The 26,595-nt window shown below is 45.0% G+C and overlaps 1 protein-coding gene across 5 annotated transcripts; it reads left to right on the top strand.

The window, feature by feature from the left end:
• The first annotated feature begins 21 nt into the window (after positions 1–21).
• tbc1d30 (TBC1 domain family, member 30) lies at positions 22–26,595 on the top strand. 5 transcript variants are annotated; one of them, XM_062518431.1, is made up of 14 exons: positions 22–814; positions 2,171–2,335; positions 8,816–8,877; positions 9,847–9,912; positions 10,192–10,317; positions 12,625–12,810; positions 14,820–14,988; positions 15,860–16,028; positions 16,198–16,303; positions 17,455–17,561; positions 19,042–19,187; positions 21,974–22,198; positions 22,831–22,890; positions 24,848–26,595. In XM_062518431.1, the coding sequence occupies exons 1-14, from the start codon at positions 271–273 to the stop codon at positions 25,984–25,986; spliced, it is 3,270 nt and encodes a 1,089-aa protein (XP_062374415.1). In that variant the 5' UTR covers positions 22–270; the 3' UTR covers positions 25,987–26,595. The 5 variants fall into 5 exon arrangements, with proteins under 5 accessions (XP_062374415.1, XP_062374417.1, XP_062374418.1 ...); XM_062518433.1 differs by lacking the exon at positions 22,831–22,890; XM_062518434.1 differs by lacking the exons at positions 22–814; positions 2,171–2,335 and adding an exon at positions 6,862–7,378.

The raw sequence follows: 26,595 nt of genomic DNA, 5'->3' as shown, positions 1-26,595 counted from the left end.
GGCTGCAACCATTCTCCTGAGAGGGGCGTACAGTCAGCTCTCTTTACAAGAGATCAGGAAGGAAACGCGCTGGTCAGTGAGTGAGGGCTGAAGACAACCTAGCCCAAAGTATGGAATGCACCCGGAACTTCAGTTCCTTCTGGTCAAATTGAAAAGCGCGTCGTAAGGCGCAATGTAGCCTACCTGCCTCGGCGAGAACTACGTATGCATGAGCTGGCAACATGAGACTGGTACGCCTGAAGTAGCCAAACGTGCGAGTCTCTGCTAAACATGTCGGAGGTGCAGATAGGCGATAATGAACTGAAAGAAATCGACATATGTGACGAGGACATTTGCTCTGAGGGTGAAAGTGGAGTGTTTGTAAACTCAGGTGCGTCTTTCACGGACACGTTCTCCGCGTTTCAACAATGGACTTTACCAAGCCAAACACAGACAGATGCCAACTTTCACAGGGCGACTTCTGAAAGTACCACCTGGGCTACAGGTACATTCCAGGGGGCAACTGCGTTCCGTTCCAACTCAGTTACGAACGACGAAGTAAGCGCCGATGTGGAAAACGGGCTTAGTCGTAATGAACATCTGGAAGACAACAGACCAAGAACCGTGTCCCGAACTTCTATCGTGGACTGTTTGCTGGTGGAACTTTATGACACCTACAGTAGCAACAAAAGAAATGTGGACAGCTTGGATAGTTCCACCGAAGCATCTGGTTCAGACGCGTTCTTTGGACGGAGTACCTCCGGGTCCAATTTCCTGCAAGAACTTCAAGAAAAGCATACCAGGAGACATCAAATGAAATACCTTTACCAGAAAGGTAAGGTATCTAAAGTGTCTGCACAGGCGTGACAGGTGTCCTTAAGCTGAAGTAGCCTAGGCTATACATTCCTTTGTAGAACAGGTGCGGATGATCGGCATTGCTCTTGGGTATAGTCAGGCTCTGAGACAACAACTTTTTTCAAAGAAAAGATTGCTTGACAGGTGAACTTAGACATACAGTTATCTCTGTCTATTGTTCCAGTCAAGGAAACGATTTTGTTTTCTTACGTTCAAACTGATGAGGTGTGCACCAACAAGTAGCCTAAGTATCAGCCTATTAGATAAGGTCTTGGAAGTAGACCCTCTGATATGTCCAAAGATAAACTGGGTTGGATAATTTCGTTAATAGCCCATGCAGCATACCTATAGACACTCATTTATGTATGTTTCTCACATCATACTCTGAATTTTTACGTGTATTTGTTCAGCTGGTCCAATATTTGCCCCCCCCCTCAGGCCTTCTAATTGTCTCTGTGACTGCGTTTCCCAGCAGGAGAGAGCTGAGCACCATGGCCCATTAAGCAGTTTCTCAGTAGTCTCAATAGTCTCTCAGAAGGACAGGAGAAGAGTCATTAATCAAGCCCCCCCCCCCCCCCCCCCCCCCTCCTACACACACACACACACACACACACACACACACACACACACACACACACACACACACACACACACACTACCCCAACACCAAACTTCAGCCAGGAAAGAGAAAATGACAGCAGGCCTAGTGTCTGTGATCTGTGAGTTCAGTGTAGATCAATATAGATCTGATCCTTGGATTTATTCGGTATTCATGCATTGACGATCATTTTACTGTTTACATGTGGCAGGTGCGTTTGATAAGTCTACTGTAATACGATTCTAACAAGATGCCGTGAAATTTGATCACAACGATTGAAGGCAAGATGCTGATGCATGGTGACTAATCGGCAAGAAATAGCCGTTTGTCAATAATTGTTTTATTTGTTCATGGCATTTTAGTTACTCGAGGACATTTTAAACGTCCCTGTGCTAGTACCCAGAATGAATTGATTGCTTCCTTTTGCCATGTAAATACCACAAATGTTTGCCTTTCATATGTCTGAATTCATATTCTAGATAAAGAAAATGTTATTACATGTACATGATTGCTAATCATCATTAACTATTTGAAATATAAGGCAGGCATTGGCTGATGGACAATGATTTGTTGTTTATTGCTGTAAAATGTGTTGTTAGAATTGTTCTTAAAAAGCTTAAAATGCTTTTACCATGTTGTATGTTGCTTTGGTTAAAAAGTGTTAGCCAAATGAAATGAAATGTAATGTAATGTATTGTAACAAAGATGACTCGTGTTTTTGTCTTGGTTCTGATCCAGACCGGGAGGAACTGAATTGTATCATCCAGGAGATGAACTACCGTATCAGCATCCAGTCTGCCAAGCTGGTGCGTCTGCTGAAGAGGAAGGACCGCATTCACGGAAAGTGCCAGAAGAACTACGATGTCATCACGGCGTGCCTGCAAGCTCTGTCTCAGAAAAGACGTGCGTTTGATGAGTACCCTCTTCTGATTATTTACTTCTGCCCTTGTTTGATATACAGTAGGCCTGTTTCCTGCTGCTCTGAAAGTTTAATCAATTCATGGTACAGTCCGGTTCTCTAGTTCTGTGTGTGTGTGTGTGTGTGTGTGTGTGTGTGTGTGTGTGTGTGTGCACGCATGTGTGTGTGTGTGTATGTGTGTGTGTGTGTTCATAAAAAGTTAAAGTCAGTCGCTACTCTGTGACTGAGTCTTAAACAAATTTCCAGCATGTTGCAGGAGGTCCATGGAAGGAAGAGGTGTAATTTGATTGGCTGTTAAGCTCAAATACCAACGACCTCACCAGAGTGGCAACTCTGCCCTTTACAAAGCGACTCCATAAACATAGTTTGTGTTGATTACAGAGCATTCACCTCAAACACGTCTTGCTACCATAATTAGTCATATAATCAACATCTTCCGGCACAATATTTATTCATGGGATTATTTGGATTTAATGTAATAAATTAGTGAGTGTGAGGTTACCCTGTAAGTCAATCTGCCACTCTCTGTGTGCGTAGTCATGGTAATAGCCACAGAGAGAATAGTGGCATAGTGCTGTTTGGGCCTTTTGCTAGGAAATAGCAGGATAAAGAGATTACGCTTGAGATTAAGCCTGTATGTGCTGTATTAGATTGCATTTGTTCTGGCCATGCCAAACGATCTTCCTTTTACTAATAGAACTCTAATAAAACCTAGAAGCATGAGTAAGTAAGTATGTATGTAAGGGTGTGTGTGTTTGTTCATGTTTGTGAGCGTATACAGTGAGGAGCACATGTATTTGATACCATGCTAAAACAGGAATATAAAATCATCATTTGACAATTGATCTTAATGCCTTAATTAAAAAAAAAAATAGTAAAAATCAAACCGCCAAGGACACCAATTTTCTTTGTGATTGAAGAATGTATCGTAAATAGATAAATGTTTTCCTTAAATGCTAGGGGAAGGAATTATTTGACCCCCTATGTAACCCTATGGGAATTTAACACATAGGGTTAACATAGGGGCAGGCAGATTTTTATTTTTAAAGGCCAGCTATTTCATGGATCTAGGATATTATGCATCCCCATAAATTTCCCTTGGCCTTTGGAATTAAAATAGCCCCACATCATCACATATCCTTGACCATAGCTAGAGATTGGCATGGTGCTTTTTCCAGTTGGCCTATTAGCCTGTTGATTTGCATTGAGCTCAATGAGCATCAAACAGGCTAATAGGCCTACTGGAAAAAGCACCATGCCAATCTTTAGCTATGGTGAAAGGTATGTAATGATGTGGGGCTATTTTAATTCCAACGGCCAAGGGAACTTTATCAGGATGCATAATATCCTGAATCCATGAAATAGCTGGCCTTAAAAAATAAAAATCTGCCTGCCCCTATGTTAACCCTATGTGTTAAATTCCCATAGGGTTACATTGGGGGTCAAATACTTCCTTCCCCCTAGCATTCAGGAAGAACATTTATTTCTTTACGAAACATTCTTCAATCACAAAGAAAATTGGGGTGCTTAGCGGTTTTATTTTTACTATTTTTTTTAATTAAGACATTAAGATCAATTGTCAATTGATGATTTTATATTCCTCTTTTTAGGCAACTTTAGCATGGTATCAAATAAATTTTCTCCTCACTGTATGTGTGTGTGTGTGTGTGTGTGTGCATGTACATATTTGTGTGTGTGTGTTAGTTTAAACCTAAGAATCTCCTTAGTACCACAAGACAATATAAGATCTAGTTACAGTACGTTGACTGTAACAGTGAGGCTTTACGTTTGTCTCTTACACTTTTACAGCTTGTTGCAAATACATTACAGAATAGGCATTTCGTCAGTGAGATACTGTATCTTCCCTCTCTCCTTTACATACAAATTCATTTCATTCATTCAGCAGTTCATTATTTGTAGATGCTGTGAGGCGTGGCATTACAGCAGATGCCAAATATTGATGGTAAAGCTCAGACAGAGGCCAAATAGGTGGAGTGGGATTACCAAGTCCTAACGCTGTGCCATGGCTGGAAGGTGGGGTTGGCCAGAGCCAGTCTAGATAGAAACAAATGGAAGTGGCGCAATGCAGGACCAGATCAGGCCAGAGTCTGTTCTGTCATCTCCTCATTTATTTTATTTAGCAAACACTTTTATCCAAAGCGACTTACAAAAATGAGGAATAGCATTCAAGCTACAACGCAGAGGAGGTAATGCTTAATTCTGAAAATTACTATACCAAATACTACTGAGAGTTCAGAAGTTTTAAGTCCTAGTCAAACTGCATGGAATCAGCTGGACTCAACTCGACTCGTTTTTTTTTGGTTTTCCATCAGCAAAAACTGGTACCTGGTACTATTTTTGCGATCATCTCCGCTGAGTTTCCAAGTGAGCTGAGGTGACGTTACAGTTGTTTTCTTCAGCGTTGCTATGACAATCTCACTGGAATGTTCTTTGGTCATTCATTCATTCTTTTTGCCTTTTATAATGCAGTGTGATGATCACTAATCAGCCCAGGTAGGCCTGTAGTAAAGAATCATTATTGTCTTCTCCGGGGTGAGGGCAGTCTGCATAGAAGCTAATACTGAAGCAAGTGGTGACACTGATCTGGGTCACTCACTCAGAGCTTGAATGCAGTCCGGCTGTGTCCCCGAGTCTTGTGCTCTTATTCTTGATCCTCACTGAATTGTTTTTGTTATTCCTCTTGCCTACATGCAGCGTGACCACTGCTAACACTCAGGTACAGTAAATAATCATTACACATTGAGAAAACGTATAATATCTTTCTCCTCTCATCTTCCCACTCTGTGTCTGAGTGCATGATGATCTACAGTATATGATGTCTTTTCTCTGAATTAAATGTCACATAAATCACTGCATTGTTATGTTATGCAAGATGTCATTGTCAGGCAACTGTGGAGTTATAAATGTTATTCATAGAAAACACAGATTAAGTGTGCCTACTCATATCCAGGAACAAGAGAACTTAGTGTAATCCTTAATTCTTTGTGTGTGTGTGTGTGTGTGTGTGTGTGTGTGTGTGTGTGTGTGTGTGTGTGTGTGTGTGTGTGTGTGTGTGTGTGTGTAGAATGCTCACATATTATCCATCTTTCATTTCCTCTATATCAGTGCAAGCAGTAGCGGAGATTTGCTGCCCACTATTACAGCTTTTGGTAGTCAAAGATGAATTATAATGTCCTTTTTTTAGCAAATATTCTTCTGTCTTTTTTGGGGGGGTTCTCCCCTGTATCTGACGCCTGGGTTCACACAGAGATGCACCATGGGAAGCGTAAGACCTCCGAAAGGCATAATATATTATTCATCTATTGGAGCCGGGACTATAAATAGCTGGTCTGTGTTTGTCTCGGTTATCTTGAGATGTGGCCTCACCCTCTTCTGCCTGGGTGACTGTGCGTTTTTTGTTGTTGTTGTTGTTGTTGTTGTTGTTGTTCTCAGGAGGCCGTCTACTGTCCTGAGAACACTATATAAGCCCTTTGCAATGCTGATATAGGAATATGGAAAATGCAACTGCAAATACGGTTCGCATTTTTCTGATGTTTATGACCCTGCCTGTTTCTTCTGCCCATGCCGTTTTAATCTTATGTGATTTATGAGTGAGTGCAAGAGTAGACTTTATAAGCATGTTGATTATATTTAAGCATTGTCATTATCTATGGAGCCTTTTAAGAAGAAAAACAGAAACAATGGTTCTGCTGCATTAAGATCACATAAAGAATGTTAAAACAGAAACGTTGTGGGAACCATAGATATATAAAGGGTTTTATATATATCTATGGTGGGAACAACTATGACACTGATAAATGGAACTCTCTTGAAACGTCGAACCTTCTGGAGAGTCTTTTGTGTGCCATGTTCTCTGCTCCCATCATGGTTATGGTTATGGTTATGGTGATGGTGCTTATGCAGACACTTTTGTCCAAAGCTAAATCATGGTTTCCCCCTCACTGATATGACATTTGGCTGCCTGAAGACTGTACATTAGACCATAAGGAATGCTTTTGTGTTTATGGATGCTGTTTTCCTGGACATTATCGTTTCCTTGTTCATTATGGTGTTTGAATAGTGACAATGTTTAGGTCTCCCGCCAAAGTCATTACCTACAAGGCAAGTTTAATTTACCGCCAGCTGATCAGTCTGACACTCCCTCTCTCTCTCATACACACACATACACACACACACCTTCACACACTTTCTCTCTCCCTCACACACATACACACACACACACACACACACACACACACGCATTCTCTATCCCTCACACACACCCATACAACAACCCGCTCTAGCTCTCTCTCTCCCTCCCTCTTTCTTTCTCTCTCTCCCTCCCTCCCTCCTTCTCTCTCATACACACACACACACACACACACACACACACACCACTCACTCAATGTGACGCTGCTATGTGGGTGTACACCATATCATCCTGCTAAAGCGCGATGCAGCAGCCGTTTCCCAGATTGCAGAGGCTCCTTTGGTGGTCGTGAATGGCTAATTTGGTTTGTTGTGTCTTTTGTATGTAGGCTATGATACTGCATTACGCCCAGTCTTTTTTAGATGTATTAAAATGAATGCCATTTGCACACGATTGTATTATTAACCGTTCGTGGGCGTAGAGCGCAGTCCTAGACAACATTGTCCATTATCAATTAGATCGATTGCCTCGCCATCTTCCTCCGACAAGAAGAGTTGATTTGTACACGGATGCCGACGTGGTTCCTCCTTGACACCGGCTTCATGTGAATACAATAGCCTTAAGAAAAAAAACACCAATTGAGGGGCAGAGTAGGCTACATCAGCCACGGCGGAGGGAAGAAAACGGACCTCGTCTGAATCCAGACGTCCTCCCCAGATGAAGCAAGACAAGTTTGTCATTTCCAGAAGATCGAGAGCATCTTTACGAAACAAGCGAGAGAATCCTGGCGGTGTCGGCAACATCATCAGCAATGTCCTCAAGAAACGTAGCAGCATCTCCCGAAGTGCACCGAGATTACTCTGCACCTTGGAGCCAGGTGACCGCACTGCATAAGATACCTACAGTACTAGGCTGGTGGAGTATTGTTGACGTTTTAACTTAACCCGCTGAGCCTATGTCCAGACAGTGTATCTGTAATTTGCTTGGTGCGTGTCACTACTTAAAACTTTAAACTAAATGAGCTTTTATCTTTAGGCTATGTTTGGCGTTTCTAGTATGTTGGACTTCCTTGTCAATACGGGTGCATTTTATAGACATTCACCATCGTGCTCTGATCTGAGTGGAATGAGTCATTTCTGCCAGTATAGCCTGCTGCATGTATATAAAGTTTACACAATAATTGCTTCCCCAGTTCTCGGCATTTGTTTGCAAGTCCTTTCATCCTTTCAAAGAGGGAGGGCTTCGGCGATAGTAATCATGTAATCCCTGTCTACGAGGGCAGAGCACTGAATAGCCTACCGAAAGCTATTCAAATAGCCTATGGTACCGTAGCTCTACTGGTGCACTTACCGCGAGTTGATGGAGGACACTGATTCTGACACAGGTCGTGTATTGTTTGAATTAATTCATTAGAAACTTTAATATACATACGAATATACATTCTGTCAAGTGATAAGGACGTTGTGGTTGTAGCCTACCTATGTCTTTAGCGTTAAAGACAGGAGCAATGGCCGCTGCTGTGGTTGCCTGTCAGCCGAATCGAGACGAACTTTAGAATCACAGACTATTTTTTCCTCAGAGCTATATCTGTTGTCATGTTTCCGGTTACAGCATTGTCAGAATCAATATATGACCAAAATAGAGAGCAGATTCATTTGTGTGGCTTTGTAATGCTTTCGCGAGAGAAATCAGAGGCGGAAGTGGAAAATCAGTACCATCACCAACTGGACAGCGACATGTCAACAAATCTGATGCAAAGACTGAAATCTTTGTTTACAGTGTGCAGTTTGGACCGACCGGCTTCTAAGGCATCGATCGGATAAGCAACTATACATAGAAGGAGAGAAAGCAACTAAACTTAAGGATATATGTATTTTGGAAATCTAGTTTCGGTCAGTAGGCTACAGGGTATGACGTCTTGCACTGTAACTTGTTAAACCCTCCCCTTGCCTTTTCGACTAGCGGGCCTGATCGAGTTTTCAAAGCAAGCTGCCTGCAATTTGAATTTTATTTATCGTTCATTTACCTTCCTTGAGAACTCTATGAACAGGAGCAGATCAAGTTCGCTAATGGGCTAAAGAGCAGCATCGGAGGCCTAAATCAAACGAAATCAGATTTAAGTAGGCTTTGCCGGGGTCGATAAAATGATGGACATTTGCTCGGCCTAAGTGGAGGGGTAGGACAAGGGAGGGTGTTCTCTTCATCTTGACGAAATGGCACTAGCCTCTCACGACGGAAGTGTTTTACGTTTAACCCAAATGACCTCGTTTCCTTCTAGCCTCTGATCCCTGCTGTTTCCCCTCTTGCCTTTTAGGGGTTGACACGAGGCTGAAGTTTACGATCGAACCCTCGCTTGGGAAAAATGGCTACCAGCAGGTGAGCAATGAATATGCAGCTGAATCAATACAGTGAATGTAGAAATAATTTTCATGAACAAAGAACTTGACAAAAAAACCCCACAAAAAGGCATATGATGAATGACAAACACAAAGTTAATTAAATGAAAGTGAATTAAAAGTGAGTGTATCCTATGCATTGCAGTAAACTGTTTCATAAACTCTGAATTGCAACTGTGAAGCTAGAATATTGTCTGTGTGCAAGTCCTAAGCATTTTATTTGACAGACCTTTGCAACCCTGAATGATGCAAGGTCAGATCATATGAGCATTGTACAAGACAATAGATCTTAACAAGACATATTGCCTTGGCAAGAGCATTAGGACCTATAGACTGTTGAGATAATGACCGTTCAGACACTCATCTTAGTGCCTATCAATAATCTAACTGCAAGTGCAACATGTGATAGGCCACGTACTTACTGTAACATGCAACATGTTATAGGCTACTTACTGTAAATAGACATTTATGGCACTCTTGGAGGCAAAAGATAATGCACTCATGTGCCATTGAAACAAATAACCTTTAACATAGTAGGCTACATTAATGTTTTTATGTATGTTTAATACCTTATTAGACAGCAGCCAACTTCCCTTTGAGTGGAAATAAGTGTCAGCATTTCCTGTCTGTTGTATGAATTAGACGCTGTGTTTGCAGATTGAATAGGAATGCCCTCCATAACAGCACTGTGTGTAGATTGGGTTGGGATGCCTTCCATAACAGAACTGTGTGTAGATTGGGTTGGGATGCCTTCCATAACGGCACTGTGTGTAGATTGGGTTGAGATGCCTGCCATAACAGCACTTAGTTTGTGTAGATTGGGTTGAGAATGAGATGCCTTCCATAACAGCACTGTGTGTAGATTGGGTTGAGAATGAGATGCCTTCCATAACAGCACTGTGGGGTGTTGTTTTTCATTTCCTCATTTAATGACCTCTGTCCTCTGCAGTGGTTCGATGCCCTCAAAGCCGTGGCCCGACTCCCAACTGGGCTGCCCAAAGAGTGGAGGAAGCGGGTACTGGTTTTGAATTAGTTTTATTGTATTATTTCTTATTTTATTATAACAAATATTCATATTGCTCATTTACCATATTCATATACCCTGATACTCACCTCTGCAATCTTGACAGAATAATGAGCTGCATTTTGTTTCATCTCATCTCACACTGGTGTATAGATGATAGCTGTAAGATGATGAGGCTTCTTCTGAAAGTCGTTGCATTATGAAAAAAAGTAACTAAATTGTACAGTATATTACGTTTTGTACTGATGGAAACGTGTTTGTGTTACTTAGGTTTGGTTGACGCTGGCTGATCAGTACCTCCACAGCATTTCTATAGACTGGGAGAAGACGCTTCGATTTGCCTTTAATGACCGGAGTAACCCTGACGACGACACTCTTGGAATTCAGATCGTTAAGGTAGTAAACTATTTCTTGCGTTTACTTTTCCGTTATCCTTTTTTTTTACTGTTCAGAGCTTGGTGCGTTGTATTTATTTATTCAAAAACACAGTTACGTTGGCGTGTAAGATTTTAAATCTGTCGTCATGTGGCATCATGTGGACCCTATACAAGGAAGGGCACCACTAGTAGCTCTCCGGTGCTTTTCCAAGCCGTTGGGTTGTTAAGTTACATTGGGATGGAGCAGTCAGAGAATAGATTCAGTGGATCGATAGGGAAGCTGGAGACTACTGGAGGGAAGGGAGGCGTCTGCAGCGTTTCAGGTGGCGAGATATAAATGGGACAAGGTGAGTCACAAAGCCAGCTCCCTACCTTTACCATCCTGCAGGATATAGGCCTGGGTGTGTGGGTAGGCATGGCCTGAGGATCGATTGTGTGTGTGTGTGTGTGTGTGTGTTGTGCGTTGTTTATTGGATCTCTGAAGCGAGATGCTTGACAAGAGCGAGATGAATTGGTAGGAAGATAAAGCAAACCACATTTAAGAGAGTGAATTCACATCAGAAATAGAACAACAGGCTGACGACTTGACTACTGAGAGTTACAGTATGTTGGTGAACGACAACAAAGAAATTAGCTCTGGAAATGACCGCACTTTGAGACCAGCGACTCGGCCTATAAGATTAGATAGATGTTCAAAGGAGCAAGGCAATTGGACTCCAGTCAAGTTGTAGAAGCATCTCAAGGACCACTGATAGAAGTAGGATAGAAGTAGAATGCACCAGAGCTCAATTGCAAGCATCATAGCAAAGGGTCTGAATACTTTCAAATGGGATAATTTCAGTCTTTGGTGCATATACGTTTACAAAACAGTGAAAACACTCCATTGTGTGTAGACTGATGTGTAGAAAACAAAATAACAGCAACATTTGGAAAACTTGAAAGGTGTCTGAAAACTTTCCGATTATACTGTATAATGTCTTGGGTGTGAGTTTGACTGCACATTTAAATGTTCTGTTTACACTGCACTGCAAAAAAAACTCATAAGATCACCCTCTAAAAGGTGAAAAGCCAACCAAGCAAAGAGTATCCCATAGTTGTAATATATTTGAGACTTCAAATATATTGTTGTGAGTGCAGTGCAATGAGTTTTTGGTGACCTCGTCTTCAGTACATACCCTGAAGCAGACACAGACGTGCACAGAGCTGATACTGTGTGTACGCAATGGAGAGTCATGGTCACCTGCAGAATGAGTGGACGCTGTAGTGTGGCCTACAGGCAGGATGTTTGCACAGGGTCTGTGCGTCAGCCCTGAGAAACTAATGGAAAACCAGGCAGGTGTTTGTCTTTGTGTGTGTGTGTGTGTGTGTGTGTGTGTGTGTGTGCGCTTGGCACGTAAGGAGATTGTGATTCATCGCCAGTGGTGTGTGTGTGTGTGTGTGTGTGTGTGTGTGTGTGTGTGTGTGTGTGTGTGTGTTTGTGTCCGATACGTAAGGACATTGCTTGTGTGTTTGTGTGCCTGGCACGTAAGGAGATGGTCATTCATCACCTGTGGTTCACATGTGTGTGTTTTTGTGTCAGGTACGTAAGGGCTGGTGTGTGTTTGTCTGTGTGTGTGTTTGTGTGTGTGTGTGTGTGTGTGTGTGTGCGTGCGTGTCACCGAGGGACAAAGTTCAGTTCTGTCTTTCACTGACTCTAATATTCAGTCTAATTTACATTACATTTCTTGATATCTCTCTCTCAATATCCTGTATCAATTATGAATAATTGCAATCTGAGTAATTTGAATAAACCTTCCATCATTTATTCCGATGGATTTGTTGTGCAAAATTAGACAGATAAAATAGACTTCTGTGCCACATGGTTAGAAACTCTTTTTCTGTCTTTTTTTCTCTCTCATTGTTTCTCTGAGGGAAGGAAACAGATCCTATTGTAACTTTTCTCTCATTATCCTTTTCTCTTTCTCTTGTGTCTTCCTCTTTTTCTCTAATTTGTTCTTCTCTTTCTCTCATTCTTTCTCCATCTCCATCTCTTTGATTCAATCTTTTAGTAACTGTAACCTCCCTATGTCTTTCTCTCTCTCTCTCTCTCTCTCTCTCTCTCTCTCTGTCTCTGTCTCTGTCTCTCTGATTTGTAACCGTGGGTAACCGTATCCTCCGCATCTCTCTTTCTCACTCTCTTTCTCTTTCTGTCTCTCTCTCTCTCTTTCTCTCTTCCTCCATCTCCATCTCTCTGATCTACCCTGTTGGTAACCGTATCCTCCCCATCTCTCTGATTTGTAACCGTTGGTAACCGTATCCTCCCTGCTCCGTCTCGTTCCCCCTGCAGGACCTGCACCGCACGGGCTACAGTTCCTACTGTGGCGAGGAGGGGGAGCAGGACCGGGTGGTGCTCAAGAGGGTGCTGCTGGCCTTTGCCCGCTGGAACAAGACGGTGGGCTACTGCCAGGGCTTCAACGTGCTGGCCGCCCTCATCCTAGAGGTCACCGAGGGCAACGAGGGAGACGCGCTCAAGGTATGGACGACAGATGCAAGATGGACGCTCTTGACTTAGGCTAGGGAGAGATGGCTAAGGAGCTGGGCTAGCTTGCAGTAGTAGTGGCTAAGTGTAGTGGGTAAGGAGCTGGGCTAGTGTGCAGTAGTAGTGGCTAAGTGTAGTGGGTAAGGAGCTGGGCTAGCATACAGTAGTAGTGTAACGGATAAGGAGCTGGGCTAGCGTGCAGTAAGTAGTAGTGTCTAAGGAGCTGGGCTAGCATGCAGTAGTAGTAGTAGTGTAGCGGCAAAGGAGCTGGGCTAGTGTGCAGTAGTAGTGTAGCGGCTAAGGAGCTGGGCTAGTGTGCAGTAGTAGTGTAGTGGCTAAGGAGCTGGGCTAGCATGCAGTAGTACTGTAGTAGTAGCGGCTAAGGAGCTGGGCTAGTGTGCAGTAGTAGTAGCGTAGTGGCTAAGGAGCTGGGCTAGCATGCAGTAGTAGTGTAGCGGCTAAGGAGCTGGGCTAGCATACAGTAGTAGTGTAGTGGCTAAGGAGCTGCGCTAGTGTGCAGTAGTAGTGTAGTGGCTAAGGAGCTGGGCTAGCATGCAGTAGTAGTAGTAGTAGTAGTAGTAGTAGTAGTAGTAGTGTAGCGGCTAAGGAGCTGGACTAGCATGCAGTAGTTTGAAAAGTTGTGGGTTCAATAACCGGCTCTCACCGTTGTGCCCTAGAGCAAGGCACGTAACCCTGAGTTCATCTGGGGGAAAATGGCTCTTGTAATATAATTGACCTATGTAAGTCATGTTGGATGAAAGTGTCTGCTAAATGAATGTAGGTTAGTCCATTATGTAGATTTCTACCAAAGGAAGGAAGAGGACATGATTTTGTTGTTGCTGCAGGTGTGTGAGTGTGTGTGTGTGTGTGTGGTAGGTAGGGTTTGGGGTCTCTCAAATGGTCTCTGCTGTTATAGTTGTTTTTAGTGTGTGTGTGTGTGTGTGTGTGTGTGTGTGTGTGTGTGTGTGTGTGTGTGTGTGTGTGTGTGTGTGTGTGTGTGTGTGTGTATATATATCATAGGTTTAGTGACAGCAGCATGAATCATCTAGACACAGAAAAGGTGTACTGTGTACCTTTCATTGTCCAAGAGATCAATAGATATCTGCACTTGCTGAATAAACAAAAAGCATAATAAATGAAGGTCTCTGGTAAGTCACACAGCATACTGTATGTCATATGCTGTGTTCACTTACATGTTTAACCGGCTGCAGTCAGAATGGAGACTGCACTGCTGAGTCGATGGATATTGTGTAAAGTTTACCAACATCAGCAGCTGCCCAGTTTTGTCTGCACAGCAAGTCCATCCTCACAACATGACCTCCCCTGAGATCTCTGTCTCTTAGCTGGCTCAAGGGCACGTTGTATTTGAGAGCTCGACCTGCTTTAGATCAGGATAGTTAGGGTACAAGGTGCTATTATGATAATATGTATAATATTAATAATAACCTTTATTCATATAGCATTTACCAAGGTACAAATATATGGCATTATGTATTATACTTTTGTTTTTATTTTTATTTTTTCATGATCTAGAAAGTAGAAGACTTCACAACACATATAGCTTTGAGCTCCAATGGATAAAGCAGATCTTTGCTAGATCTTAAACCAGTCAGCTGCCTAATGTCTGGTAGTGCTAACTCTTCCAGGTCTTTGTTTGTGTTTTCCAATTTCTCATTGTTGCTTATTGGATGATATTGATAGTTATAGGTAGGCGATGATCTACCTGATTGACAAGGTGTTGCTTATTGTATGATATTGATAGTTGTAGGCGACGATCTCCCTGATTGATAAGGTGTTGCTTATTGGATGATATTGATCATTGTAGGCGATGATCTACTACTTGATCGATAAGGTGTTGCTCATTTGATGATATTGATAGTTGTAGGTAGGCAATGATCTACCTGATTGACAAGGTGTTGCTTATTGGATGCTATTAATAGTTGTAGGTGATGATCTACCTGATCGATAAGTTGTTGCTTATTTGATGATATTGATGATTGCAGGTGATGATCTACCTGATTGATAAGGTGCTGCCTGACAGCTACTTTGCCAATAACTTGCGAGCCCTCTCCGTCGACATGGCCGTGTTCCGTGACTTGCTCAGGATCAAGCTTCCGGAACTTTCACAGCACCTGCACCACCTGCAGAAGGCAGCCAATCGGGATGGAGGAGGTGAGTCACATGACCCCCTGAGGGCATGTATGTAAACTCTTCTCATATGTTGTATAATGCATTCTAGCTACCTGGAAGTGCCTGAATCCAGGCTTTTGTGTTTTGGGAATAACCTGCTAGTGGAATGATTGACACATTTCTGTTTGTCTTTAATATCACAGAATCTGATTAGACAACGAGTCATAACAAGCACCTCTACCTTTGCTTTGGTTCATGAAACCAGTTTCCTTTTTTTCTTCATTTTATATCATCGCTTGAAAATAGATTGTAAGACAAAGTGTGGCATTGTTAGACAAATTCCACATTGATAGTTGATGTCCTTAATGATAATTGATGTTTTTACTTCTCATCTGCAGTTGTGTGTACTGTATGCACCTGTCTGTGTGGGTGCGTGTGTGTTTGTTTGTGTGTGTGTGCATGCCTGCATGTGTGTGTGCTCGTCTCTGTGTGTGTGTGGGTGTGTGTGTGTGCACGCGTGCGTGCGCGTGTATGTATGTGCTTGCCTCTATGTATGTTTGTGTGCTTGTCTGTGTGTCTGTGTGTGTGTGTGTGTGTGTGTGTGTGTGTGTGTGTGTGTGTGTGTGTGTGTGTGTGTGTGTGTGTGTGTGTGTGTGTGTGTGTGTGTGTGTGTGTGTGTGTGTGTGTGTGTGTGTTGCCCTGCGTCCACAGGCAGCTACGAGCCCTCTCTGACCAACATGTTCACCATGCAGTGGTTCCTCACCGTGTGTGTGTGTGTGTGCGTGTGTGTGTGTGTGTGCTGCCCTGCATCCACAGGCAGCTACGAGACCCCGCTGACCAACGTGTTCACCATGCAGTGGTTCCTCACCATGTGTGTGCGTGTGTGTGTGTGTGTGCTGCCCTGCGCCCACAGGCAGCTACGAGCCCCCCCTGACCAACGTGTTCACCATGCAGTGGTTCCTCACCATGTTTGCCACGTGCTTGCCGCGCCACACCGTGCTCAAGATCTGGGACTCCGTCTTCTTCCAGGGCTCCGAGGTCCTGCTCAGAGTGGCCCTGGCCATATGGGCCAAACTGGGAGAGTGAGTCTACTCACTCTACTGTGTGTGTGTGTGTGTGTGTCTAGGAGAGTGGAGTACAGCCACAGTGTATGTGTGTGCTATGATGTGATTCTCTCTCCCTCATACTGTATATATATGATGTAATTCTCTCTCTGTGTGTGTGTGTGTGTGTGTGTGTGTGTGTCTCTAGGAGAGTGGAGTACTGTCACAGTGCAGACGAGTTCTACAGCACCATGGGCTGCCTCACACAGGAGATGCTGGAGCACAACCTCATAGACTCCAATGAACTGATGCAGGTAAGTGTGTGTGTCTGTGTGTGTGTGTGTGTGTGTGTGTGTGTGTGTGTATGTGAGAGTGAGAGAGTGGCCTGGTTGGATAGGAAAGGGGTGGGATGTGATGCTGACATTTAGGCGGGGATCACACTAGCCAGCGGCAAGCTGCAGGTTTCCTATTGTTCTCTATGGTTCGGCAGCGGAACGGTGACAACGCTGGCGTACTGCTAGCGTGGAGCAAACTGAGAGTTGAACTTGCTTTAACTTTGAAGCGCAACGCTCGGCACATCACAATCAGTTTTAGAATGTTTAGATATTTTGACCAATCAGATGCGTCTAACTAGCCTAGAAATCTAGACGCCCCTAGCGGCAGCAAATGTAATTTGGCTGGCGGGGCAGTCTAGCAACTCTCCCTGGAGCTAGGAGCTGAGAAATGGAAAATAAAAGCGGGCCAATCACAGCGTGTATAGAGTCAGTGGGTGGGCTTAACATAATGGTGACTGACATGCGACCAGAAGTTGCGACGGTAACGCATCCTGTTATTTGAAAACAAGAAGATGATTCGTTTAGCGTTATCCTATTGCGTGGAGAGGGAAGGTTACGCATCCTGCTACTTGAAAACAAGAAGATGATTCGTTTAGTGTTATCCTATTGCGGGGAGGGAATTTGAAAGACAACTGTTTATCCCACCCTTCCGATTGAGCCCTGTCTACGGTGAGTGTCCAGACCCTACATCTTGATGTGGGTCTGGCTCGTCAGGCTAGCGTCTAACAAGTAGCAGCAAAGATTGAACTTAGCAACGAGATTGAATGTTTTCGATGTATTATTATGGTCTGAGCGTTGCGTTACGCTTGCCGCTGCCGCTTGCCGCTGCCGCTTGCCGCTGGCTAATGTGATCCCCGCCTTAAAGTATTCATTTGTTTACATTTCTGTGCTTTTCCAACGTTTCCCTCTGTTGACCTGCAACACTGATGTAACCAGGTGTAACCAAAGTTTGCCTCTAGGTTCCATAGCTGAAAGGCTTATGCTCTCTCTCACTCTGTATGTCCTCCTTTCCCTCTCCCTGTCTCTCTCTCTGTCTGTCTATCTCTCTTCTCTCTCTTCCTCTTCCCCCTCTCTCTCCCTCTTCCCCCTCTCCCTCTCTCTCCCTCTGTCTCGCTCGCCTCTCTCTCTAGACGGTGTACTCCATGGCTGTGTTCCCATTCCCCCAGCTTGCTGAGCTGAGAGAGAAGTACACCTATAACATCACGCCCTTCCCTGCTCCCGTCAAGGCTAACTCGCGGTATGCCCACCACACCACCACCTCACACCTGTTACACCTCTCGTAGACTCCTTACACCACACTTGTTGTTACACCTGTTACACTAACGGTACACCCACCAGAGCCATAGAAAGAGAGGGTTGCGACACTCTTTGATGTCGCCGCCTCTAGATCAAAAGTTCCAAAAAACCTGCGCTGAATGGCTGAATCGCAGGAGAGTGGGATGTACGTCTGGATGCTGGAGAGTGTAATCAATTGACTCATTGATTACTGACCAAGAGATTGTCTGTTAAAGGGATAGTCCACCATTTGGGGAATTAAGCTCATTTTCCACCTTCCACCTTTCCAATCTCAGGTGTACTGATGGAAGTATATGGTTTGAAACAGTCTGAGTAACCCCTTTGAGGAGATTTAAAAAAGAAAATGCTCCCGCCCGCCCTCCCAAGCCCAGGCCTCATCTCACCATAGACACTCTCCACCTCAATTCTACAGGTGGAGAAGTGAGGTGTAGAACCGAGGTGTAGAACCGAGGTGGAGAACCGAGGTGGAGAACCGAGGTGGAGAACCGAGGTGTAGAACTGATGTGGAGAACTGATGTGGAGAATTGAGGTGGAGAATTGAGGTGGAGAACTGATGTGGAGAATTGAGGTGGAGAATTGAGGTGGAGAATGATGCAATGTGGCAGCAGAGGTCCCTCAGGCACCTGTGTGATCCTCATGAAGGGATAAGCCTTCCATTGATGAGTTCCTGGAAGCGAGGAGCGTCTGTTTGTACAGTACATTGATCAAGTCCTAGTGGTTTTCATGCGCCCATGCAAATGGACATGCAAATGTCGGAGGCCCTCGGCAAGCTGCCAATGATCCGATATTCAGCCGTGTTCACATTTGCGTGCCTGTCAGGCGGTGTGTAGACGCTGGGGTTGAATGAGACGCTCGAGATAGCGTAGCTCGTGGTGCGCTTCAGAGGTTTACCCTCATTTGCGTTGGCCGGGCTCTTCCCGTGTCATCCTCTGGTCAGCAGCTAAAGTGAAAGAAAAAGGTCCAACCTCAGGAGTGCAGATTCTCTGTTTCTATGCATTTGGTAATACACTTTATATATCTTGTTATATACAGCAGCATAGTGCTTAGATACTTCCAGTCGTTTGGTACAAAAGCATCTGCCTAATACCATAAATGTAAACATAACCATTGTTGTCATGTTGTCATCAGAGCTAGGCAGCTTTAGGAATATTCAGGAAGATAATATGTCTTTTTTTATGTCAAAGCCTTCATCTTTGAATGCTTTATTATCTCTTTGAATCAGTCAGATCCTGACTCTCTGATGTTGTGGTGATGGCAAAAGACAAGAGGCATGACTGCTCATGCTTTTGCTCTATGTTTGTTTTCTCTCTTTGTGTGTGTGTGTGTGTGTGTGTGTGTGTGTCTCCCTCTGTGTGTGTGTGTGTGTGTGTGTCTCCCTCTGTGTGTGTGTGTGTGTGTGTGTGTCTCTGTGTGTACTGTAGCAGTCCTGGTGGCACGGCAGGCTTGGAGAGTGATGACGACGCTGACATGGATGATGAAGACTCCCTGGTTACGGCTCTGGGCTGCCTCGGCCCACTGGGTGGCTTCCTGGCTCCAGAACTGCAGCGGTACCAGAGGAACCTCAGAGGTACGTGCAACGCAGAGTGGGCACGGAACCATGATGGGGAAAGTAGCACGGAACCATGATGGGGAAAGTAGCATAGAACCATGATGTGGAAAGTAGCACAGAACTATGATGGGGAAAGTATCACAGAACCATGATGGGGAAAGTAGCATAGAACCATGATGGTGAAAGTAGCATAGAACCATGATGGTGAAAGTAGCATAGAACCATGATGGTGAAAGTAGCATAGAACCATGATGGTGAAAGTAGCATAGAACTATGATGGTGAAAGTAGCATAGAACCATGATGGTGAAAGTAGCATAGAACTATGATGGTGAAAGTAGCATAGAACCATGATGGTGAAAGTAGCACAGAACCATGATAGTAGTAAAGTAACGTAAAGTGAAATAAGTCTGATTCGCAATCGCAGGCCAGATTTGCAACGTCTGGTTCAGGGGTTTGATTTCAAGCTGATCATCTCTCCTACTTGACCAGAAAAGGTAAGATAGCGTAAGGCAGTGTAAGGTAGCGTAACATAATAGCGTAAGGTGAAGTCAAATGAGTGAAATGTAGGTTTTGACTTCAGGCTGAGCATCTCACAGTGAGATGCACCGTGTGTGGCCTGGCCAGGCCTGGCTCCCTGCAGGTTTTGGCTAACATGAATGACACCTCACCTGTATGTTCAGTGTAGAATTATTGAGTAGTACTCCTTATCTATGGAGCGCTCTCTCCCTCAAGGCTGTATAATTGTACAGTCCTGTGTGTGTGTGTGTGTGTGTGTGTGTGTGTGTGTGTGTGTGTGTGTGTGTGTGTGTGTGTGTGTGTGTTTGTGTGTGTGTGTGTGTGTGTGTGTGTGTGTGTGCGCGCGCGCACATTCTGTAAAGGAAACGGCAGCTCTAAATGGCTTATCTGAAACTGATAAAGGTGAGTGACGAAAACAAGAGGGGGGGGGGGGGCAATGCAGTAATGGTTTTGACTGCTAAGAAGGTTTTGACCACACAGTGGTTATGAGTGTGTGTGTGTGTGTGTGTGTGTGTGTGTGTGTGTGTGTGTGTGTACTCTGTAGCTCAAAAGAATCCCCATATCTCTCCTGTGCCTCTTACACAGATCCCTCCTTTTCCTGTTCTCTGTCGCCCACTTCCTCTCTGACAGGAAGTGGCTACATGCCAGGGGCTGTTCCCATGGCGACTGTACTGCTGAAGGGCATGGATGGCGTGGGTAGCTGTATGACAAAAAGATCTGTCCTCTGAATAATTTATTCTTGAGGATTTAATTTGCAGAAACAGATATCTCCTTTTATACACATTTTCAAAGATCATGTTTGTTTTTTCATTGCGCATTTAAATGGTTACATCAGGCAAACTGCAGTTGGGTTGTTTTGATTAAGTGAAAGTCCAATTTGATTCACTTTGATTGATATTACTTCAAAGTCACTTATCTGCAAATGAACTCCTCAAATATGATCTGTAGTCCTCTGGGGCTATGAGTTAGTGGGGTGAACTTTGATACACAGTATAGCGCCAGTACACCTTGAAATGATTTTATATCCTGTGAAAGATTAAATGTGTCTGTGGTTGAGCACGCATGAGTTTGTGTGTGTGTGTGTGTGTGTGTGGTGTGTGTGTGTGTGTGTGTGTGTGTGTGTGTGTGTGTGTGTGTGTGTGTGTGTGTCTGTGTGTGTGTGTGTGTGTGTGTGTGTGCGTGCGAGTATGAGTGTGTGTGTGTTTGTTTTCGAGAAAGCACATGATTAGTTGGACAATACAGAGCCCAGGTCTCGTGAGATCTCTTTCATCCTGGTCCAAGTTGGCAGATTATTTCAAATCCAGTCATGATGTTTTTACAAGAGATACGCCGGGTCACCGAGCTTCAATTAGCCTAAAACCTCAAACCTCCGAGCTTGAGCTGACGCTGAGGGCCGAAGTCCAGAGAACGCAGCCGGGAGGTCAGCGAACGGGAAACTAATTCCTGTCCACCTCAGGCCAGCGGGGGGACTCGGAGGGAGAGATAACTGTCAGGCGGGATTTGGGCTGCCTCGTCACGGAGGCGATCCTGTCACGGCCAGGGTGGGATCTCAGGGTGGGAGCCTTGAAGCTCCGGCTGGGTTTTTAGGATGGGTTGGTGGTATTTTATTAAGAGGTTGATGTTTTTTTGAATTTTTTTTTAAGGCGGTACAAAAGGTCACTGGCTTCATGGAATTAGGGCCGTCTGCAAGAACTTTTGAAAGGTCTTTCACTTCTAAGAAATGTAGAAAAAGCAGAAAAACTGGAGAGCAGTAAACCCTAAAGCTTGGGATTACTCTACGTCATTATGTCCCTCAATCTCGCGTTTGATCCATCGTTCATCCTTTTGATCCATCTATTCACTTATCCTTTTCATGTTTTCTCTTATTCTTTTCCTTTTCTCCCTCTCTCTCACCGTCACTTTTCCTCTCTCTTTTCTTCGTCTCTCTCTCTCTTTCTATCACTTCTCTCTCTCCTCGCTTTTCTTCATCCTCCTCTTTGTTTATTTCCCTCTTTGTCTTGTCTTTCCTTCTCTCTGTCTTTTAATATATTTGTCTCTTCCACTCTCCCTCCCTCATCTTGTCCCCTTCTTTTTTTCTCTCTCCATTTTTCTCCTCATTTTTCTCCTCATTCTCCCATTTTTCTCATTTTTCTTGGACACAATATTGATCTTCCTCTCCCTCCTTCCAACTCTCTGTCTGTCTGTCTGTCTCTCTCTCTCTCTCTCTCTTTTTTCTCCTTTTCTTGGACACACCATTGATCTTCCTCTCTCTCTCCCTCTTTCCAACTCTCTCCCTCCCTCTCTCCAGACCAGCATGGTGAGCAGACTCCCCGGGGCAGTAACATGGCGGAGATGTCCCCGGGGGCGGTGGGGGCGGTTGGCGCGGTGGGCTCTGGGCGTGCCGAGCACCAGGCGGCCATCAACAGCATGATGCTGGAGCGCATGAGCACCGACATCCACGCGCTCAGGAAGCAGTACTCGCGCATCAAGAGACGACAGCAGCAGCAGGCCAACCTGCTCTACATAAGAACAGGTGAGCACACACACACACACATGTGCACACACACACACATGTGCACACACACACACACACACACACACACACACACAGAGAGAGACTGCACTGATGAGGAAGCAGCATTCTTAGATCAACAGATGACCTTGGCCGGGTTTCCCAGAATCGTTAAGAAGCTTTTAAGTGCTAAGAACTTCTTAGGAGCGTTCTTAGAACATTCTTACAACGCTCCTAAGAAGTTCTTAGCACTTAAGAGCTTCTTAACAATTCTGGGAAACCCGGCCCTTATCTGTATAAGCACATATTTCTGGGTAAAAACATGAGCTACATGCAAACTCAAGGTAGTCATGCTTACCTACACTGCCAAATGTTTGCACGATAATAGGACTAACTTATTTTCTGTTGTGTACACACACACACACACACACACACACACACACACACACACACACACACACACACACACACATGTGGAAGCACACACACGTATGTGTGTATGTACTCTATGTACTGTATGTATGTATGCATGCATGTGTGTGTTTGTATATTTGTGTGTTTGTATATTTGTGTGTGTGTGTGTGTGTGTGTTTGCATGTATGTATGTATTTATATGTATGTCTGTATGTAAATGCACGTGATGTGTTCCTCAGGTCCTGGTGCTGAGGCTCTGTCAGGGGCCTCCTGTGAACCCTCCGCTCCACAGAGCAATGGTATTCCATCACGCCCAGCGTACTAACACTGTTAGGGCCCCGCGATATATCAAGTGCTCTTATCCTAGTACGCACTAGATGTGAACCGGGGTTAGCCTACTAATACACTACAGCAAGTGGTCTTAACCTAGTATGCACTACATAGAGTGGTCTTAACGTAGTATGCACTACATAGAGTGGTCTTACTCTAGTATGCACTATATATGAAGTGGTGTTAGCCTTGTAAGCATGATATATGAAGTCATCTTAACCTTGTATATGCTACAGTATACAAAGTCATCTTTTTGTAGTTTAATCATAGTGACAGTCAGATAATTTAGATAATTTCAATCTTTCATAACAAAAATCTTCATTGATAGGCACAGTGCATTTTTTTTCAGTCTGGCCCTTGTGCTACAGTTAGAGTTAGATTTCGGGTGAGGTACTGTACACGTGTGCGTGTCAATATTTTGATGACTTATTTGAGTTGTATAATGATAAGAGCACTAGATATAAAGTGGGAGCCACTTCAGGGTTTCATGTGGTGGTTGCACAGGTGTGAGGGGTGACTATTGAAGTAGTTTCTGGGCTTCTCTGTGGATTGCTCATCACGGTGGTGATCAATGTGTACATCGGTATATAAATCGGGTGCCCTTTCTTAAGTGAGCAGTGTTGCACTCTTTTTCAGATTTAATGGACTTGCACTTTGTGAAATACAGTTTTACATTTTCCTTTCACATGTTTGGTGGGTTGGTAGATGTATGATTTGAATGATTGATTGATTGATTGATTGGTAGATTGATTGATTGATTCATTGATTGTGGAGAGATTTACTCTGATCATTTTAGATAGGCTCCAACTGGAAGGTATTCCCCAGGTACCTGTAAACTCTGCCAGTCATTCAGCTTAAACTCATGAGTTGGGGATCGGTCATTGCAGGGGCTTGTTGGGAATAGTTGTATCCAGTCGGTTCTCATTAAAATCTCCTTAATACAGATAAACACATTTATGTAATTCTCTGCTATGGGATTTTGTGCTCTAATATTGGCATTGAAAGTAGAACCAAGAGGCTTAAAACGAGACAAATACAACGTGCCTGTAACGTTGGGATCAATTCCTCATCGGATCATGTGGCGCTTGTGCATAAACAAGATGTCAATGTTATAAATCGAGATTTATTATGTTTTAAAGCCACAGGATAAATGCTGAATTAATTTCCCGTTGGAGTCTGCATTCCAGTGTCAAAACACTCTCAAGTCTCGCTAACAAACTGGCAAGGCGCTACGTACATATTTGATGACTCCACTGGGAGAACATTCTGGAGGAGTTGATATCCTGCAGAGCAGTCCGTGGTGTGTGGCTTACAGTTGGAGGGAAAATGTGTGGGCATCAATCATTTAGGCTCACTATGATTGGGTGTGGTTGACATCAATCATCTGATTCCGAGGAGCTGATTGGGTGAATCACAAAGACTCCTGCTCGGGTCTTTTGCTCTCTATCATATTTCTTCTCTTTATTTGTATGCTTTTTTCTATTTACCATATGAATGGGCAATAAAGATAATGATTTTAAGATTCTTTGCTCTTTCCTTCAGTCTTTTTTTCTCTGTATCTCTCTAACTCTTCTCTCTCTTATACTCTTTCCATTACTCTTTCTTTGTCTCTGTTCTTCTATCTCTCTTTTGTCTACCGCTATCCATCACTCAAATGTTTACATCTGCATTTAGAACTGAGCACTTGACCGCTTGAGATTGGAATCGCCTGAGACGCATTCTAAAATGAATGTCAACGGGCCTCTTGTCTCTCTCTTGTCCAGTCTCTCCTCTCCCCTCCCTATGCTCTCCTCTCCTCTCCTCTCCTCTCCTCTCCCCCCCTCCCCTCCCATCCCCTCTCTCCTCTCCTCTCCTCCCCTCTCTCTTCCTCTCCTCTCTCTATGCTCACTCATAATCATGCGTCTGTTTCTTCCCTCTGTCCTCCAGACAAGTGTCCAGCCACCAGCGTGCTGGCCTCCCAAGTGCACCCAGGGCCCGTGGTCAACCACCTGCTGCTGGGCAAGAGGCCTCGCGGAGCGCCCTCGCGGAGCCCCAGGAGCAGCGTGGGTGGGGGGACCCCCCAGGGCCAGTCCGGCCCGCTGGACGAGGCGGTGGTGCGGAGCCGTCTCCAGTCGCCGTGGCGAGCTCACGTGCGGACGCACCGGCGGAACGTGGCCCGCGCCCGGGCCCAGCTGGACTTCGACGACCCCGAGGACGCGGACAAAGAAGAGGACGAGGGGGTAGCCACGGCAACGGACTCGCCTGGGTCTCCGACGACAGCAGCAGAGCGACAGGAGGAGGAGGAGGAGGAGGAGGAGGAGAGGGAGGAAGAGGAGGAGGAGGAAGAGGAAGAGAGGAAATGTGAGGAAGAGATTGCAGAGGTGGACGTCAGAGAGTTGGTCCAGGAGGAGCTCTCTGAAGAGGAGGTGCCTGAGGGGGAGGAGGAGGAGGAAGAGGAGGAGGAGGTGACAGAAATCTCTTCGCACGACTCCACACTGGAGGGTGTAGAGGGATTAGGAGAGGAAGAGGAAGAGGAAGAGGATGAGTTAAAGAACCCGACCAAACTGGCGGAACGTCTGGCCTCTCTGGAGCTGGAACCAGACTCGGAACCAGAACTCTGCAGAACTCCTTCCAGAACCTCCACACCAACCTCCACACCAACCCCAACGCCAGAAACAGACCTAGAACTTTCCAGAACGCCAAACCAGGAGCCGCCAATAACACCGACTCCGACTCCGACGCCAACTCCGTCCCTTCCCCTGCGGCCTTCCTCGGGGCGGTCCCGGCCCGTTCTGGACTCTTCCAGCTCCGAGTCGTCCGTCTCCTGCCCCGGCAGGAGGATGACCACCTCTGCGTCCACCCCTGGGGGGCTGTCCAAGTACCAGCAGCAGCCGGCCCCCCCGGCAGTGCCCTTCTCCCCCTTCCCCTGCGTCAAGGCGCCCAGGAAGTCGGCGGCGGCCCGGAACCTGGGTCTGTACGGCCCGACGTCGCGCACGCCCACCGTGGTCTTCCCCCACATGAGCAAAGGCATGAGCCGCATGAGCAGCAGCAGCAGCAGCAGCGCCATCTCCACCAGGAGGCGATAGTGAGCACTCTCTCTCTCTCTCTCTTTCTCTCTCTTGCGCTCTCTCTCGCTCTCTTGTTCTCTCTCGCTCACTCTCGTGCTCTCTCTCTCTCTCTCGTGCGCTCTTTCTTTGTGTGTAAAGGTGTTTTTTTTGTTCCTTATGCACTTCAGATAAACAACCCCTTGCTATCACAAGCAAGGCTCAGGGACTTAGATGTCCTATATGAAGAAGCACTGGACAAGAAGCACTGGACTGCATGCGCACACACACACACACACACACACACGCACGCACGCACATAATGTCACAAGCATACTCTCTCGCTCTCTCTCTCGCTCTCTCACACACACACACACACACACACACACACAAAGGGAGCGGAGTTGTGTACTTTATTGACCAAAACATACTGCGGATATTCAGCTGTCACTCTGTGTTGCTGATAAAATAAAATAAAAAATGTGAAGAGATATGCACATCCCACCCCGGAGCAGGGTTAGGCACAGCTACGGGTGCCCTGGAGGGACATTCAATTCCACTTTCCCACAATTGTTTTCTTTTCCTGTTGATTTTTTACATGGAGTTAAACTGTATGAAATAAACCCTCTGGGCCAAAATCCATGCACCTGA

Source organism: Sardina pilchardus, chromosome 17 (assembly GCF_963854185.1).
Source record: "Sardina pilchardus chromosome 17, fSarPil1.1, whole genome shotgun sequence".
Classification (NCBI taxonomy): domain Eukaryota; kingdom Metazoa; phylum Chordata; class Actinopteri; order Clupeiformes; family Clupeidae; genus Sardina; species Sardina pilchardus.
This window is presented reverse-complemented; position numbering and strand designations above follow the sequence as displayed.